The sequence below is a fragment of the Agelaius tricolor genome, unplaced genomic scaffold (genome assembly GCF_023055355.1).
Source record: "Agelaius tricolor isolate 1412-34295 unplaced genomic scaffold, bAgeTri1.0.p SCAF_20, whole genome shotgun sequence".
Lineage (NCBI taxonomy): Eukaryota > Metazoa > Chordata > Aves > Passeriformes > Icteridae > Agelaius > Agelaius tricolor.
In genome coordinates this window covers 3,685,091-3,703,284 of record NW_027269280.1, presented here as the reverse complement: position 1 = coordinate 3,703,284, position 18,194 = coordinate 3,685,091, and the positions used below count along the sequence as shown (strand labels likewise).

The 18,194-nt window shown below is 48.6% G+C and overlaps 1 protein-coding gene and 1 long non-coding RNA gene across 2 annotated transcripts; one reads left to right on the top strand and one right to left on the bottom strand.

Moving 5' to 3' along the window:
* The first annotated feature begins 380 nt into the window (after nucleotides 1–380).
* On the top strand, nucleotides 381–11,957 carry TMEM116 (transmembrane protein 116). Its single transcript, XM_071445160.1, is given in 12 exon segments — nucleotides 381–663; nucleotides 665–725; nucleotides 1,118–1,164; nucleotides 1,294–1,357; nucleotides 4,944–5,075; nucleotides 8,542–8,646; nucleotides 9,104–9,153; nucleotides 9,729–9,812; nucleotides 9,898–10,036; nucleotides 10,742–10,886; nucleotides 10,976–11,049; nucleotides 11,757–11,957. Coding segments are annotated over 12 exon segments (1,281 nt in total). The 5' UTR covers nucleotides 381–484.
* On the bottom strand, nucleotides 11,528–12,716 carry LOC139598592 (uncharacterized). The gene is made up of 2 exons (XR_011681954.1): nucleotides 12,639–12,716; nucleotides 11,528–12,274 (listed from the first exon to the last, which is right to left on the bottom strand). It is a non-coding gene; the product is annotated as an uncharacterized lncRNA (long non-coding RNA).
* Between the last annotated feature and the right edge of the window lie 5,478 nt (nucleotides 12,717–18,194).

The following is an 18,194-nucleotide window of genomic DNA, read 5'->3' as shown; positions in this document are numbered from 1 at the left end:
ACTATTCCCCGGGACTCTGAAGGGAGCAGCCCCTGATAGGATCAGCACTTGAGGGGGCCGTGCCCTGGATCTGTGAAGGGAGCAGTCCCCGGGATCTCTGAGGGGAGCAGCCCGCAGGATTCTGAGGGAGCTGTGCCCGGGTTCTTCGAGGGGAGCAGCCCCCGGGACTCTGAAGGAACGGTACCCGGTCTCTCGGAGGAGCAGCCCCCGGGGACTCTGAAGGAGCGGTACCCGGTGTCTCAGAGGAGCAGCCCCCGGGACTCTGAAGGAGCCGTGCTCGGGCTCCCTGAGGGGAGCTGCCCCCTCAGAGGCGCCGCTCGCTCCCCGAGGCGCCTTCCCGCCCCCGGGCGCTGGTGACGTCACGGAGGGGCGGGGCCGAGGCTCCGCAGGGTCGCCCCAGGGCGGCTCCGTGAGGGGAGCCCGGGGCGGCGGTGACCGGAGCGAGCCCGCCCACCGGGGCTCGGCCGGTTCTGCCCCCGGAGGGATGCGCGGGACGCCAGTGCCCGGGACGCCAATCCCGCTGTTTGCCCAGGGCTTCTGTCCCCTCAGCCCCTCTCTGCCACCGGGCGCTCCCCGCAGCCGGCCCCGCCGGCGGGGGCCGGGCGCGGTGCGGCCCCGGGGCGGAGCGCGGGCGGCGCCCGCAGCCCCGGAGCGGTGCGGCGGCGGCGGCGGTACCCATGGCCCTGCCGGCGGAGGCGGACCGGCTGGATGGGGGCTGGCAGGAGGTGAGCGAGCCCCGCCGGCACCGGGACCCTTAAGGACAGCGGCTGTCCCCTCCCCGGGACCTCGCTGTGCGCGTCTCTTCTGTTCCATCCCCTCACGGTCCTGCCCCAGCCCTGCGCTCCGCTCCGTGCTCGGCGGCACCGGCAGCGTTGCACGATCCTCCCCCGCTCCGTGCTGCTTATTCCTTTTCGGGACCCCGCTGTCCCCAGTGCCCGGTCCGTGCTGCCCGTTCTTCTCCGGGACCCGCCACTCCACCTTGCCAGGTCCGCGCTGCCCGCTCCTATCCCGATCCCGGTCCTTGTCCTTCCTCCCCGCGCTCCCGGTCCCCGGTCCGAGCTGCCCGCTCCTCCTGGGACCCCGTGTCACCTGAGCTCCCTCCCGTCCTTCTCCCCAGGTCTACTCTGCGCTCCAGTGGATCCAGTTCACCATGGCCATGCTCAGGTACGACACGCTGCCCAGAGAGTTACTGTGGCGAAGATTATTTTACCCAGAAAAGCAAAAAAAGAGAACTCGCGTCTCCCAGCGAGGCAGACGCGCTCCTGTTCCAACCTGTGCTTTGTTTTTTCTCAGCGTTGTAGGTTCCAGCTCAATTATTGCCTACGCCGTCTTCCAAAACGCAGTGCGGTCCCCCGAGGTAAGGTCTGAGCTTCCTTCTCCCTCCCTAAGCTGTGGTGTCAGTCCCTGCAGGTGGGTCACACCTTTAGCACAGACCCTCCCCTAGGAGCAGCTGCAGGTCTCAGGGTTATGTGGTTAAACCTTGTTTAATAGCTGGAGGCAAAAGGCTTGCTAAGAATTGGGCTCTTTGTCTTGGTAGGAGGTGAAAGGACTGACCTTGAACCTGTGCTTCTGCAGGGAGAAGCAGGTTCCTGCAGCTTTCTGTTGCTCCAGTTGTTCCTGGGAGCAGGGATTTCTTGGTGTGCCTTCCTCAATGGGGCCAAACTCCTGGGGGGCTGAGGAGTTGTGCACAAAGGTGCTGGAGTGCAAATTGGAGCTGCCTCTGCAGAAATGCTTTTATAAGTGCTGGTTTTTTGGCTGTCTCTGAGGAGTTTCTCTGGGCAGGTGTGCTACTAAAACTGACCCCACAGCCTCCATCCCATCCTGCTAGGCTTGGGTGTCCACACTCAGTCCCTCTGTGTGTCCAGGACTTCCTGGGGGAAGTGAGCCAAGCTGATCCCTGTGAAGCTGGGATTTGCTGTCCAGGGTTTGCAGGCTCAGCCTGACCTGTGGACCATGCAGAAAGTCAGAGGAGCTGGCAGCAGCTGTGTTTGTCCTTCCTTCATCTTCATATTCTTTGTACATTGTGGATTCGATCTGCAGCCCAGAGAATGGGACTTTCAGGGAATTCCTGGAGCTATCCCTGGAGAAGCAAGGAATGCAGGAAACCGACACATTGCTGGATGACACGGTGGGAAGGAGAACAGGATTCCATGTTTGCAGGGCAAAGCTGTCCTGCTTACAACAGCCAGGACCTTGCTCCCAGCCAACCTCCTGGAAATGCTGTGAATAAACTGTGGAGCTCTCCATGCATCCCCAGGGAAGAATGGGAATTCACCTTAGAGCTGGGATGGGAAACCTGCTTGAGCTTGTGCTGCTCAAGGTACAAATCAAAGCCTCCTTCGACCACATCTGCACCTGGAAAGCTCCAGATGTGATTCCTGCTGGGGTCCTCTCCCTGGAATGGTGTGGAGCAGGGGTTGGCAGCGTCCTGCTGTGACTCAGCAGCCTCATCCTGCTGGCTCCCATGGCCTGGCTGCTCAGGAGCCCTTCTGCTCTCAGTCATGTGATGGGGCTGTGGCTTGGGAGCTGCTCATGAGCCACTCATGGCTCCAGGTCAACAATGGGCCCTTCCTGCTCCAGAGGGTCCAGATGTTTCTGCTCAGATTATTTCTGCAAATCCGGATAGGAGGGCTGGATGCCAGCTGGAGGGACTGGTTTGCATCAGCCTTCCAGGCTCCTCTGCTGCCAGGGGAGATCTGGGTTTCAAAAGTGACAAAATCTCCATTAACTTCCCCATAGTCTTGTCCTCATGTCTCGGGTCTGAAGTGGAAGTTTGTAAACAAAAGGGTTGGAAGTGATCCATATCAAGGCTAGCCACAAACAGATTATTCCCTGAGTCATGAGGACCCACAGCAAAACATTTAAAAATAAAACAGCTCTGGAGTCTGGGAGGAGAAGGATCTTAGAAACACTTCCCTTCCTGCCCCCAACCTCAGAAATCCAATATTGCATTCTTGAAGCTCGCTTTCTGTCTCTATGGGGTCAATAAAACCCTTCAGCCTGAGGTAAATCATTCAGAAGAGGTGGTGGCAAGCACGGAAGAACCCTCAGCTCAACACATTTGAGGAAGAACTCTCAGCTCCACAGGTTTGAGGAAGAAACCTCAGCTCAGCAGGTTTGAGGAAGAGCCTTCAGCTCAGCATGTGCCTGGGCCATGGCCACAGAGCCCAATCCCCGTGTGTGCTGCAGCTGGAGCTGCCAGGATGTAAATCATTACATCTTTCCAGTCCCTTCCTCTATTTTATAAATACCAGTGGTTATTTTTTTTCCCCTTTTTCAAGCCAGAGCCACACGTGCCCCTGTGTCACCTACTTCTTTATCCAAAACAGCTCCTGGACCCACCAGCAGTGCCTTGCTCCAAGGGCTCTTGTGCTGGAGAGAGGTCACCTGTTTGATTGCAAAAGTGCCTTCTTTGCTTATTTTAGATCTGTTTGGTTTAACCTGCCTTGATCACAAACTGGACAGTGCCCCCAGCCTGTCGTGCCAAGGCTTCATTTCTGCACCAGTGAGGAAAAGCCTGGTTTAAAAAAAAGGCATTTATAGATGAAATCAAATTAAAATTAACTCCAGGTCTTTGTGCCTTGTGCTCCTTCACGCCCTAAGGACAAATCTGGCTCAATCAGATCTGCCTTAACTCTTATCACATTTCCTAAGCTCTCTCTCACTGCACATGGGAACAAGGATAACACAACGTGAAGGGTGCCATACATTTACTTCCAGGACAATATTGAGGCAAATCTCACCAAAAACTCGGCTCCATGAAAAGAAATACCAAATCAAAGCCTGCTCAAGCATTTCCATGCTGTGTTTGGCATTATAATTTTCTGTAGGGAAAGAAAAACACCACAATTTTCTCTCCTGGATGCTGAAAATGAGATACCAAAGGATTTAATTAAGGATGTAGGTAATTAGGCTGCTTTTCCAGAGTCTCTGCTCTCCCACTAACAAAGAAAATGTTGGCCAGAATTTTTGCACAAATGTTTTCCTGCAGTGTTTACAGTCCTGGCCAGTGTGTGCAAACTGGAAATGGGCTGGAAACTGTTGTTAAAGGAGACATGACTGCTTTCCAGCAAGATGCAGCAAAAGTGGCTCCCAGTGGAAATTAATGCAGCTTGTAAAATAAACCCAACCTTAGTCATCAGCTGAAATGACATGGAACACTTAGAAAAATGCTTGTTTCAAGTCATTCCAGAGCTGAGGAAGGGTTTGTGTTTACTGGAAGTTTGATTTCTATGTGAGTTTATTTAAAACACGATGTCTCTTCTCCCTGCCTACCTGTCCTGTTCTGCAAAACTGTAAAATAGTGGACATTTGGGATATTTTCTGTAAGTTTGGATGCTGCTCTTGTGGCAAAAGTGGTGGCTGGAGTAGGGAATGTGCACTGGAACAGCTCCTGAGAGCACAGTGTGGAATTTCCCTGTCTCACCAGAAGAGCTGGGAGGTGACAGTGTTCAGATAACACCAGATAACCTGGCACTGATGTCTGAGCACAATTAATCTTTCTGCTGTAATTGGTGTAGGAGTTTTAAAGGACTGAAAACAAGGATGATATTCAGGAGTACAGCCTGAAAAGTTTTCATCTGGTAACTTTTCTTTGAACTTGCTTGGCTTTTAAAGTAAAGGAGACTTTTTTTATTGGAGCTCTCAAGGTTTGCTGCAGATGAATTGACTGGTCTCAGAAATGCTGTCACAGTGCTTCCCTGAGGGTACAACCATCCCTCCACAAAGTGCCACTTATGCCCCACTCCCCCTCAATTAAAGTTTTCAAAATAACTTTTTTGTGGGGTTTTTCTACTGAAAAACTTTCCTCACCTGCAGAAAAACTTTTGGGAGGCTGTATTAAATATCTTTATGTCTGATAAGGAGGTAAAACTGCAGCTGGGGGGTGGGAGGGCTGTGACTCCACTCACACCTGCTGAGATTTTCCCTTTTCCCTTTTCCAGGTGCGTCCACTTTTCTACCTGAGCCTCTCAGACCTGCTGCTGGGCCTGTGCTGGCTGGCTGGGGCCCTGCTCCACAGCTCACCCACCTCCCAGCAAGACCTCATCTGCTACAACCTGCAGGCCACGGGACAGGTGAGTGGCCTTGGCACCACATTCCATAATTAGCCTTGTAATTTGTCATAATTAACCTCGCTGGTGATCAGAGCGCGGCCGTGGGGGCTGCTTTTCGTGGCTTTATGTGGAAAAGGGAGCTCATGGCACTGGGGTTTGGGATCCTCTGGTGTGTGAGAGGAAGGCAAGGTGGGATTTTGGGGTTGCTTGTGTGGAATGAGCAGATGGGACTCGATCTCTCTCCTGTTGGATCCGTGCCCATGGATCTCTGCTCTCACATTGCAGCTTTTCTACTTCTCTTTGTGCTTCCTCCAGCCTGGGCAGGAACAGACACATTCTGTGACACAGACACATTCTGTGGCTTGCTTGAGCTCAGACTTAAATTACTCACATGAACATCCCAGTTCTTGCTCTTCCCAAGGATCAGCACAAGCTCAGCCTGTGTCCCATTGACTCAGCTGATTCCTGTGCTGGGGACCAGTTGCAGTAGGCTGGCTGTTCTCCTGACAGTTTGCTGTTGCCTCACCCAGTTCCCATTTCAACACCAGCCCTTGGAAATCTCAGCTCTCAAAAATCTGAACATGGAGCTTCATAAATGATCTCTGGAATTAATTTTTTTTTTTTGCTTTTAAAGGATATGGCTGGGAAGAGCAAGGGGCTTTTGGAAGCTTTGATGTGTGGGCTCAGGCAGCTCCCTGGGGGCGTGGTGACACCCACAACTGGGAACTGAATGTCCTCATGGAACAGCAGCATCCAAAGCTGGAAAGGATCTCCATGTGCCTCAGAGAGGGCAGAGCAGCAGCTGCAGGTGCAGGATGGAATTGTTCCTGCTGCTGTGTGTCTGGGGATGGGCTCCTGCAGCCCAGGGTTGTTTCAGCAGCTGTTTTGGGGGTACAGATGTGTTGCTGAGGGTGGTGAGAGCAGCTGTTCTACTCCAGGCTCACCTCTGGTCCCTCCAGCCCTACTGGCTCCACAGTCTGTTCATGTGGAGAGAAACAGAGAGGTTTGGGCAACTTGGTCACTCGGGAATGATGCAGAATGACAGCAAAGATGGTGATGGTAAATGGGAAAAGGAGGAGAGCTTGGGAGAGGCTTTCAGAGCTGGAAGGTGGAAGGAGCAAAGCAGGACTGAGGCTGTTCCTGAGCTGTTTCCCTTGCCTGGGGGACAGTTCTTTCAGCTGGTGTGATATTTTTATGATGGCCTGGAGGCAATTTGCCCTGCTAGAGGAGAAATAATTTGGCTGTGGAAAATATGCCCATAATTTCTCAGCTCCCTTGCACTTCTGGCTCTTCTCTGCCCTCACTTTTCCAGCCTGTGGCTTCTCAGGGACACCAGCACAGGATGGGACAAGGTGGGGGCTTTGTGTTCATGCTGGGTGGGCAGAGCTGGCCTTGGGCCAGGACAGAGTCACACCTGTGTGACTGCCAGTGTCCCCTGGCTCCTCTCCTGTGTGCCACCACCAGTCCCCACAGCACAGGGACTGCCCGGGTGGCAGAGCCGGATTGTGCCTGGCAAGAGCTGTGGCTGCTGTTTGCTCTGGGAGAAATTAAAACAAACTGAGCCCTTGCCATAGCAACCTTTCCCCCAGGGCACCCCGTGACAGTGCAGGACCTCCTCAGCCAGCACCCTGCAGTGCCCTTGAGAGGTGGGAACACCTCCTGCGTAAGAAGGAGCCCGTAACAGGTTGGACCAGCAGATTCTGCAGAGCAGGAGGGATCTGGGAGCTGATGGAATGAGTAAATAAATGTCTCACTGTGCTGCTGGGTGTCTCACAAACACCTGGGGCCTCTCTGCACACCAGCACCCAGAAGGTGTCAGATGAGCCAAGGTGAGGACGGGCAGGGACAGCCCAGCAGTGGAATTTGCAGCCCTTGGAGAGGCTCACACTGGAGTCCTTGTGTTGTCTCAAGGCACTGCCTTAGACAATATTTTGCTTTATTCAGGCTGTTTGCCATTATTTGTCATCACAGGCTGATGTTGTAGTGGATGGAGCTGCCCAGTGTCCAAACTGTATCATAAAGAAGGAGATTGTTTGGTTTCTTGGATTTTCCCTCTTGCAGCCCCAGAGCTGTGATTGATATGAATGTAAATACTGCTCCCTTTACTGTCCTGCACTGCAATAATGAAGTCCAGAATAGATATTGTGGTTTTAATTGCACAACTCCCCCACGTTCTTCCAGTTCAGTTCCAGTGGCCTAATAACGTCCTGGCAGGCTCTGCTCATGCTGGGCAGCACAATGGGAGCCACACAAGTGGGATAATGAGGGATTCTTGTGTCCCTGCTTTATCTCCTCATGGCCAGTGCTGCAGGACTGTCCCCAGCCCCAAAGCTCGGGCTCAGGAGAGCAGAATTCCCTTCCCTTCCCTTCCTGCTGGCACCTTCACAAGGGGCATTTGGGTCTCTGTCCCAGAAGGCAGCACTGACATTTCACGAGCCTCTCCCAAGCGTCCTGAAGTGCAAGAGAATGATCCTTGTGGGCTGTTTTGGCCTTCTCTGGAAGTAGTTGGCAAAGGGTAACAACCCCTCATTAAAACTCATTTAATGAGCTGGAAAGTCACTGCAGTGTTCCTGTGGCAGCCCTTGGACTCAGCCTCTTGAGCCAGCCAAGAGCATTCACAACCTCAGTGAAGGAGGCCAAGTTTGTTTAGTGACCACTTTCCCAGCCGTGGATGATACCAGGGTGGCAAACCTGTGCTCCTTATCTTTTTGGCAAAGGATAGCAAAGCCACAATTTAAAAAAAAAAAAAATTCCCTTGTCCAGCCCTTCCTCTTTGCCACTGTAGTTTGTGTTTCCTGTGACAAACACAGCACATGCATGTACATGGTCTGATTAGGCAACCTGGAGTAAGCATGAATTTGGAAACAAATTTGATCAAGATTTGGGGAGATTTCTAGGAAGTTTCAGATAATTAGACTCATGTCAAGCTGGAATCAAAGGCTATGAAACTCTCAGTGTGCTGCTCTATCTTTTCTCCTTTTTCCCATGGAGGAAGAAAAGGGGGTTTGGGATGTTAACTCAGGCTGAGGGCAGAGAATATCTGCCCTCACATTCCTCTTGAAATATCCAATTGTTTTCTGTTTCCGTGAATTCTCTGTGTAGTGAGCTTATTATGCAAGAAGGAAATCTAAATGTCACATCTGTGCTGTGTTTCCTAATGGACATGGAATTGAGAAGGTCCAAGTGCCTCTGAAACCCTCATTGCCAGGCTCTGAGCCAAAAAAAAAAGAGCCAGATCACAAAAATGTTTATTTCTAAGACAGTCCTGCTGTCATTGGTTCTCCTGTCTGAGGCCAAAGTGAAGCTGCTTTTGTGTGGTTTAAGGTGGGAATTTCCAACCTGGTTCAGACCCTCACTTTTGGCAGGTGTTCATCATCCTGCCTCTGTTCCATGGGATTTGGGAGGAGCTAAACATGCTCCAGGAGTTGTTATTGTTATGCTCCAGGAATTGTTATTCCAGGACTGAAATGCTGGTTTTATCTCTCAGATATTCTACGTGGCCTCTTTTCTCTACACTGTCAACTACACCTGGCACCTGTACATGGACCTCAAGGTGAAATACAACCAGAACCTCTGCAGGGTGCCCCCCCAGGTGAGTGGGACTGATATGGGACTGGTGTAAAGGCTGGGAACCCAGGGACAAGGACACAACACTCAGGAAAAACCTCCCTGCCTTGCAGGCTGAGCAAATACTTCACACACCCCGTGACCAAAATCTCTCCTTGCAGTTCATTTCTCCCCCACACCCAAACAGGGAGGATGGGGAGGCACCACCACTGCCATGACCAGGCTGGGGAATACCCCAGGTACTCCTGCAAGATGGCACATTCCTTCTGCAGCTCTTCCCAACAAACCCATCAGCCCCACTGCCCTGCACAGCTTCCCCAGACATTTGCTGTGCACAGCAAATTGTGTATCCCAGATATTCCATCTGAAAGTTTAGGCTGGGCAACCCCTCCCTCAGCTGCTGAAATCCTCCGTGGAAGCTGATTCCTGTGAACCAGGGAGTGTGCAGAAATAATTTTAATGAAGATTTTTGGATTTTGCAGGTTGTAGATTATGCAAGTTGTGTTGGCCGAATAGCAACGATCTTGTCAAGGTAAGATTTCATTGTCCCTGGCACAGGGTGTGGATTTGGTGAGAGTTCATTCTCCCTGGCACAGGGTGTGGGTTTGGTGAAGGTTAATTCTCCCTGGCACAGAGTGTGGATTTGGTGAGAGTTGATTCTCCCTGGCACAGGGTGTAGGTTTGGTGAGGGTTAATTCTCCCTGGCACAGGGTGTGGATTTGGTGAGAGTTAATTCTCCCTAGTGGGACAGTGTGGATGTGGCAAACTGCAGTGTGCCTATCCCTGCTTCCTACTTGTTTTGAAGCAAGTTTTACTAAAAAAGCTGTAAAGCTCATCATTAACAGCAGAGTGATCTCATGAATGCAGAGTAAGAGTTTTTTTTTCAGCCAAGTTAATGATAACTTTATTAACTGGATGTGGTTTTCCAGAAGGTTTCCCTTTACCAATGATTAGCCCTCACAAATGAAAGCCCCAACACTGGTGAAGCTGATAAAATACTTTTCCATAGCAGTGCCAACAAAAACAACTTTAAAGTGCTCTGTAGTGATGGGAGAAAAACCGAGCAGTGCAATAACCCATGGCTGTGCTGTCCTTTTCTCCTCTCAGCCTGATCCCTTTCCTCCTCATGGTGCCGGTGTTCTGCCTGGGCAACAGCAGTAACTGCTACCAGAACTTCAGCCAGAAGCACGGGTGAGCTTCCTGCCTCGCTGTGGCACAGCCCCAGGGCTGCCCTGCCGGGGTGGGCAGGAGCTCAGGCTGTCCCCTGTGTCCCCAGGTGTCTCCTGATGCACACGGAGGTGGCCGAGCCGCCCGGCGAGCCGCAGGGCCTGAGCGGCTCCGTTTGCCGCGCGATGCATTTCTACGGCGTCGGCGTCTTCCTCGTCTCCTTCCTCGTCAGCTTCGTGGCCATCCTGGTAAGGCTGGTGCTTGTGGAGGGCTCCAGAGGCTGGGCAATTCTGGAATGGTTTGGGTGGGAAGGCATCTTTGAGCTCATCCAGTGTCGCTCTCTGCCATGGGCAGTGACACCTTCCACTATCCCGGGTTGCTCCAGGACCTGTCCAGCCTGGCCTTGGACACTTCCAGGGATCCAGGGGCAGCCACAGCTTCTCTGGGAAGGATTTCCTCCCAATATCCCATCTAAACCTGCTCTCAGTTTTCAATCCTTTCCTCCCTGTCTGCTCACTCCGTGCTCTTGGTAAATAGGGCAGGGGAGTAACTGTGTGGTGCTGCCTCCCTTTTAGAAGGGGTGGTAGGGGAGGGAAAATACCACTGTGCCACCAGATAAATCCATCTAGAGTCCTGTGTTCTGTCAACCCATCCCAGAAATATTCAGCAGGAATTCAAAGGCTTGGAGCTTGGCAGAAGAGATCACCCCCTGCATGGGTCAGCAAGAGGTGATTTACAGTTGGACTCCATGATCTTAGAGATCTTTTCCAGCCTAAGCAATTTACTGATTCTGAAATAAATTCAGAATCTTCAGTTTAGAAAAGGCCATGTCCAAAACAACACCTCCCACAGGATTTCAGTGCTGTGTGAAAAGGCTGGATAGACTGGGATCCATCCTAGATGAACCCAGCAGATCACAGCCTGTACAATAGCATCTGCCTGCTCTTTTCCAGGTTATCCTGAGTCAGGCCCGAGGGCTGTACAAGAGGTTTGTGAACTCCACAGGGTTCCTGGGGGATCAGCAGTGGGCCATGATTAAGATGGTGGAACAAAGGGTGGTTTTTTACCCCATTGCCTTCTTCTGCTGCTGGGCCCCAGGTGAGCAGAGAGTTCCTCCCACAGCATCCCCCTGTGGAACCCCAGGGAGGTGGGGTTAACTTCACCCTCTCATCCATCCCTTTCCACAGCTGTCCTCCTTGGAATGCTGAAATTGGCAGCTTCAACAACCAGCAAAATCTACATGGCTCTGCTGATCCTGCAGGTAAATGTCTGCCCCTGCAGCCTCCTGCCTCCTCACCTTGAGTCTCCTGCCCTGCATCCCTGCTGGATGGGGCAAGCATCTCTGCTGTGTGAACCCAAGTCTGATTTGTGCTTTTGATTGGCAAACATCTTGGTTTGGTGGTTTATGTTTTTCACAGGCATGAGAAGGTGTCCGTACCCAAAATCCCAACAGTTTAGTAGTGAACAGGGTGCTGGGTGGATGTTTGGACTTGGTGACCTCAAAGGTCTTTTCCAACCTCAGTGATTCTGTGGTCATGGAAATTGCAGCAAATAGGACTAGAAAGGATCCTCAAAAATTTGTTTTGTTTTCCCTGTGTCCCTAAATCTCCAGATGTTATTCCTTAATAACACTTGTCCAGCTCCTTCTTGTGTCTGATGCAGAAGTTAGACATTTTATTAAATTATATCTATATAGTCATAGATTTATACTATATATACTATAGTTATAATGATCTAGATATGTTATTATATTTATTTAATATATAAACATACATAAAATACATTCTCTATTTGTACAGCATTTCTATTTAATTAGATATTCATTAAATATCCAATTTCTATCTAAAATCACAGCACAATTTCTCCATCTCAGGGAAGATAAAATCCTGCTGGGAGGGGGAGGTTTTCCAGGGCTCCCAGAGCACGGGGCAGTGCTGGGATCCCTCATTCCCCTGTGCTCTCTCCCAGGCTCTCACCGCAGCTTCCCAGGGGCTCCTGAACTGCCTGGTGTACGGCTGGACCCAGCACGCGTTCCTGGCCCTGAAGCGCGGCTCCCGCCGGGACGTGGACACGCAGACCCCGCTCCTGCGCTCCCAGAAGAAATTCTACTCCAGCACAGCCCCGTCCGGCCCGCCCGAACCCGCGGGCTGCTCCTCCACCCTGCTCTGAGGCAGCTGCAGCCCTGCCTGCAAGGAGAGAGGCAGAGTCCTTGCAACTCCTCCTTCCAGCTCCTCGTTCCAGCTCCTCGTTCTCCAGAGCCGGAATGGAGCTGTCCCCGCGGGGCTGGCAGAGCCAGGCGCTCAGTGGACATAGTTATTTATTTAATGGATTCTTTCAGCGTGATAAATCTTTAGTCCAGACTTTCTCCTCCTGGAAATATCCCTAGAAATGTAGCAAACCCCATGTAAAGGCTCAGAGACCTGGTCCAGCGCCATGGAGGTTGAGCAGAGAATGTTTTACTTTGGTTTATTTCTCCAAGTCGTTGCCTTTACAAATTAACAGAAAGCAAAATGAGTATTTGTCAATCTCTGCCTTTTAATTCACTCTTAACCATGAGAATTTGCACCACCCTAAGAACCAAGTGCAGGGAGTGAAGAATTGCAAAGGACAAAAGCTGCCTGGAATTTCTGCACATTTCCCTTTCCTTCTTCCTGCCAACTCCTGCCCAGCCACAACACTCCCCAAAATCAGCTGCTTTGACCCTGTGGAGCATCTCTCATGAACCAGGTGAGCAGGACTTTGTCTGAATCTCTTTGCATTTCCAGACATTCACATGAATTATTTACTGAGGCCCCACCATTCTACAGGAAATAAACCAGGTCTTAAGCTGTGTTAAAAACAACTCTTTACCTTTACACTCTTTATTTTCCAACAGCTGTTTCAATTTTTTCTCCTAGAGTTTTTCCAAGTTCATTTGCCTGGATAATTCCCACTTGCTGTGGACTCCCAATTTTGTTACATCAATCATTTCAGGCTCTGTGGGCTTTTCTTTTCCTACGGCTTTGATAACTCTTTTACATCCTGAATTGGCATTATTTTCAATAATGTCCTGTATCATTATTGGGTGAGTTATATCATCCCCACATTGTCTTCCTGCTCCTTGCATTACCCAGTCCACAAATGTGGTAAATGCTTCAGACAAGTCTTGGCTAATCGGTTTATAGGCTTTTTCAAAACTTCCTGCAGGCTGAATTTGAAAAACGCATGTATTTTAGGGTTTAGTGTCTCACTTTGGGTGGAGAAATCTGTGCCAAACACTGGGGGGGGGGGACTCTGGAGCTATTTGGGAACAGTTCTTTTTCAAAATTCTTTTGTATTGGGATCAAAGGGTCGGCATTGGCAGGGACGAAATAATTCTCTGTCTGTCCTGTATTTATTAAAGCAGCTGTCATATTCCAGCCTCGTTGCCCGGTTTGTGTGCATGGATGCAGCTGTGCGGGCGAATCGTGACACAAAGTAGTCCCACTGGGTGCTGGGAGCGCGGAAGGCGAAAACGCGGAGGGATACCAGGGATCGGTCGCGCTGCGCCCCGCGCTGCGCCCCGCGCTGCGCCCCGCGCTGCGGAGGGATCTCTCGGTGATGCGGCCAAGAGAGGTCCGGCAGAGTGAGAGGTGCGGAAGGATACACGCAAGGCGCTGCAGTTTTCGCCTGCTGGGGTGCCGTGTACAGCCCCGGTGGCGGCGGAAGCGGCGTGCCCGGGCACAGGGATGGCGGCTGTAGCCGGACAGCGGCACGCAGTGCTCGGAACCGGGACCGGGCTGCACCAAAGCTGCGGCGAAAGCAGCGGGGGGGGGAAGGGGGGGGGGCGGTGGTGACAGGGATATAACTGCGCATGCGTGCGGCTGATCCCGGGAGCAGCGCCGTGGATGGATGAGGCGGCGCGGAGCTGCGGGAACAGGAGCCGGGGCTTCCGCCGCGGCCGTGGAAGGGAACGCCGGGACGGCCGTGCTGGCAGGAGGCGGCGGAGCTGCGCCATCCAGCAGCTCTGAAGCGGGAGGGTGCGGGGAGGAAGGGACGGCTCGGCCCGCCATGGAGCGGCGGCGGCAGGAGCGGGAAAGCGACCGCGGGCGGCGGCGGGGCGGCCCCGTCAGCGGGAGATGATCCCGGGCTCGCGGGAGGGACGGCGTGGAGGCGGCGGGAGGGGCTGGGGGAAGGCCATGCACAGCTGGAGCGCGGCTTGCAGCCGCTGGGGGCTGGGGTGGCTGCTGGCCCGGCGGGCAGGGGCGGCGCAGGCGGGAGGCTGCGCTGGAGCTGCGGCAGGAACGGCAGATACCGCAGCCACCGGCGCGGACACCGCGGCGCCGGCACAGGGTGGCTGGGCGGCCCGGGGCGCTCCGGTCCCAGCGCAAGCGGTGCCGTGCCAGGACTGGGGGATTGCGCCCAAATGCCGGCAGGAACAGGAGCAGCCGTGGGCGTTTGCCCCGCGCGGGGTCCGCGGGCAGCTCGGGGTGCACTGCGTGCGTTTGAACGCCAGGGCGGGGGGGGGGGGGGGGGCCGAGCTTCCCGCGGCACCGCGCACAGGGGGCGCTGGGGGCGCGGCGCGGCCGCGCCAGGTGCGCTCGGCACCGCAGAGCCGGGAGCCGCAGGGAACGGCAAAGACGCAGCAGCAGCGGCGGGACCGGGGCCAGCACTGGCCCTGCTGGGTCGGCAGAGGGGGCGGGGGGGGGGGGGGGGGAGGCGGGAGCGGCTGCACTCGCGGGGAGCGGCGGGGGCAGGAGGGGGCGGAGTCGCGGTGACGTCGGTGGGCGGGATTGAGGGGCGGGGCCCGGGACAGCCGGGACCGACTGGATGGGGATGGCGGGAGTGGTGGGAGCGGCTGGGGGTTGGCCAGGGCCGGGGGGACGGGAGTCAGAACGGCGAGGGTGGGGGGGCGGGGCGGCAGGGGCGAGCAGGACTGTGGGGACCAGAGCCGTGCGGTCCCAAGGGGAGGTGGGGGGTGTGTCTGGCTGGAGACTCGCGGCAGAGGGGGGCAGAGCCGCAGGAGGAGCAGAGCTCGGCGGGGCAGCTGCTGAGGGCATCCCCCGTGCGGCAAAAAGAGCTCAAGCAGCGCCCGGCAAGCTGGAACCGGCTCCCTGGCAGCCATGGCCCGGGGGGAGATACTATTAAAGTGCTTTATAAAAACTGTGTTCAAAAGTCTCAGTTTTGCTTTACAGCACCTTTTACGACAGTCGCGCTTTCCGGCACCTTTTACGACAGTCGCGCTTTACGGCAGTTTTGCGACAGTCGCGCTTTACGGCACCTTTTACGACAGTCGCGCTTTACGGCACCTTTTACGACAGTCGCGCTTTCCGGCACCTTTTACGACAGTCGCGCTTTACGGCACCTTTTACGACAGTTCTGCTTTACGGCACCTTTTACGACAGTCGCGCTTTACGGCACCTTTTACGACAGTTCTGCTTTACGGCAGTTTTGCGACAGTCGCGCTTTACGGCACCTTTTACGACAGTTCTGCTTTACGGCACCTTTTACGACAGTCGCGCTTTACGGCACCTTTTTACGACAGTTCTGCTTTACGGCAGTTTTGCGACAGTCGCGCTTTACGGCAGTTTTGCGACAGTCGCGCTTTACGGCACCTTTTACGACAGTTCTGCTTTACGGCACCTTTTACGACAGTCGCGCTTTACGGCAGTTTTGCGACAGTCGCGCTTTACGGCACCTTTTACGACAGTTCTGCTTTACGGCACCTTTTACGACAGTCGCGCTTTACGGCACCTTTTACGACAGTCGCGCTTTACGGCACCTTTTACGACAGTTCTGCTTTACGGCACCTTTTACGACAGTCGCGCTTTACGGCACCTTTTACGACAGTTCTGCTTTACGGCACCTTTTACGACAGTCGCGCTTTACGGCACCTTTTACGACAGTGCTGCTTTACGGCAGTTTTGCGACAGTCGCGCTTTACGGCACCTTTTACGACAGTCGCGCTTTACGGCACCTTTTACGACAGTGCTGCTTTACGGCAGTTTTACGACAGTCGCGCTTTACGGCACCTTTTACGACAGTCGCGCTTTACGGCACCTTTTACGACAGTCGCGCTTTACGGCAGTTTTGCGAAAGTCGCGCTTTACGGCAGTTTTGCGACAGTCGCGCTTTACGGCACCTTTTACGACAGTCGCGCTTTACGGCACCTTTTACGACAGTTCTGCTTTACGGCACCTTTTACGACAGTCGCGCTTTACGGCAGTTTTGCGACAGTCGCGCTTTACGGCACCTTTTACGACAGTCGCGCTTTACGGCACCTTTTACGACAGTCGCGCTTTACGGCACCTTTTACGACAGTTCTGCTTTACGGCACCTTTTACGACAGCCGTGCTTTACGGCACTCGCGCTTTACGGCACCACCCTTTATAGAAATTTTATGGTACTTCACAGCACTTTACGGTTTTTATTTTGTTTTTCATTTATTTTTAATTAATTTTTTTTAATTATATTTTTTATTTAATTTTTATTTCTAATTTTTCTAATTTTAAAGCTTTTAATTTAATTTTTCGAAGTTTATTTTTATTTAATTTTTATTTTTAATTTTTCTATTTTTAGCTTTTAATTTTTTTAATTTTAGTTTTTGTTTAATTTTTATTTCTAATTTTTTTATTTTTAGCTTTTAATTTTATTTTTTTAATTTTATATTTTTAATTTTATTTTTTTAATTTTATTTTTTTAATTTTTCTTTCGTTTTTCTGTTTTTAAAGTATTTATTTTCGTTTTCTAATTTTATTTTTTATTTAATTTTAAATTTTAATTTTTCTAATTTTAAAGCTTTTCATTTTATTTTTTAAATTTTATTTATTATTTAATTTTGATTTCTAATTTTTCTAATTTTAAAACTTTTTTTTTTTGTTTAATTTTTATTTCTAATTTTTCTATTTTTAAAGCTTTTGATTTTATTTTTTTAATTTTATTTTTTATTCAATTTTTATTTCTAATTTTTCTAATTTTATTTTTTATTTAATTTTTATTTCGAATTTTTCTAATTTAAAGCTTTTTATTTTTTTAATTTTAGTTTTTGTTTAATTTTTATTTCTAATTTTTTTATTTTTAGCTTTTAATTTTATTTTTTAATTTTATTTTTTAAATTTTATTTTTTAAATTTTTTTTTCGGTTTTCTCTTTTTAAAGTATTTTATTTTTCTAATTTTATTTTTTATTTAATTATTATTTTTAATTTTTTTTAATTTTAAAGCTTTTCATTTTATTTTTTAATTTTACTTATATTTAATTTTTATTTTTAATTTTTCTAATTTTAAAGCTTTTGATTTTATTTTTCTAATGTTTTTATTTAATTTTTATTTTTAATTTTTCTATTTTTAAAGCATTTATTTTATTTTTCTAATTTTATTTTTTATTTCATTTTTATTTCGAATATTTCTAATTTAAAACTTTTTATTTTTTTAATTTTAGTTTTAATTTAATTTTTATTTCTAATTTTTCTATTTTTAGCTTTTAATTTTATTTTTTTAATTTTATTTTTTTAATTTTTTTTCGTTTTTCTAATTTTAAAGCATTTATTTTATTTTTCTAATTTTATTTTCATTTAATTTTTATTTCTAATTTTTCTAATTTTAAAGCTTTTGATTTTATTTTTCTAATGTTCTTTTTATTCAATTTTTATTTTTAATTTTTCTATTTTTAAAGCATTTATTTTATTTTTCTAATTTTATTTTTTATTTCATTTTTATTTCGAATTTTTCTAATTTAAAGCTTTTTATTTTTTTAATTTTAGTTTTTGTTTAATTTTTATTTCTAATTTTTCTATTTTTAGCTTTTAATTTTTTTTTTATTTTATTTTTTAAAATTTTTTTCATTTTTCTAATTTTAAAGCATTTATTTTATTTTTCTAATTTTATTTTTATTTAATTTTAATTTTTATTTTTTTTTAATTTTAAAGCTTTTCATTTTATTTTTCTAATGTTCTTTTTATTCAATTTTTATTTTTAATTTTTCTATTTTTAAAGCATTTATTTTATTTTTCTAATTTTATTTTTTATTTCATTTTTATTTCGAATTTTTCTAATTTAAAGCTTTTTATTTTTTTTTCTAATGTTATTTTTAATTTAATTTTTAATTTTTTTTTAAAGCACTTATTTTTATAATTTTATTTTTTATTAAATTTTTATTTCGAATTTTTCTAATTTTAAAGCTTTTGATTTTTTTTTCTAATGCTATTTTTTATTTAATTTTTATTTTTATTTTTTTTATTTTTAAAGCACTTATTTTTCTAATTTTATTTTTTATTAAATTTTTATTTCGAATTTTTCTAATTTTAAAGCTTTTGATTTTTTTTTCTAATGTTATTTTTAATTTAATTTTTATTTTTAATTTTTCTATTTTTAAAGCTTTTCATTTTATTTTTCTAATTTGATTTTCATTTCATTTTTATTTTTAATTTTTCTATTTTTAACGCTTTTAA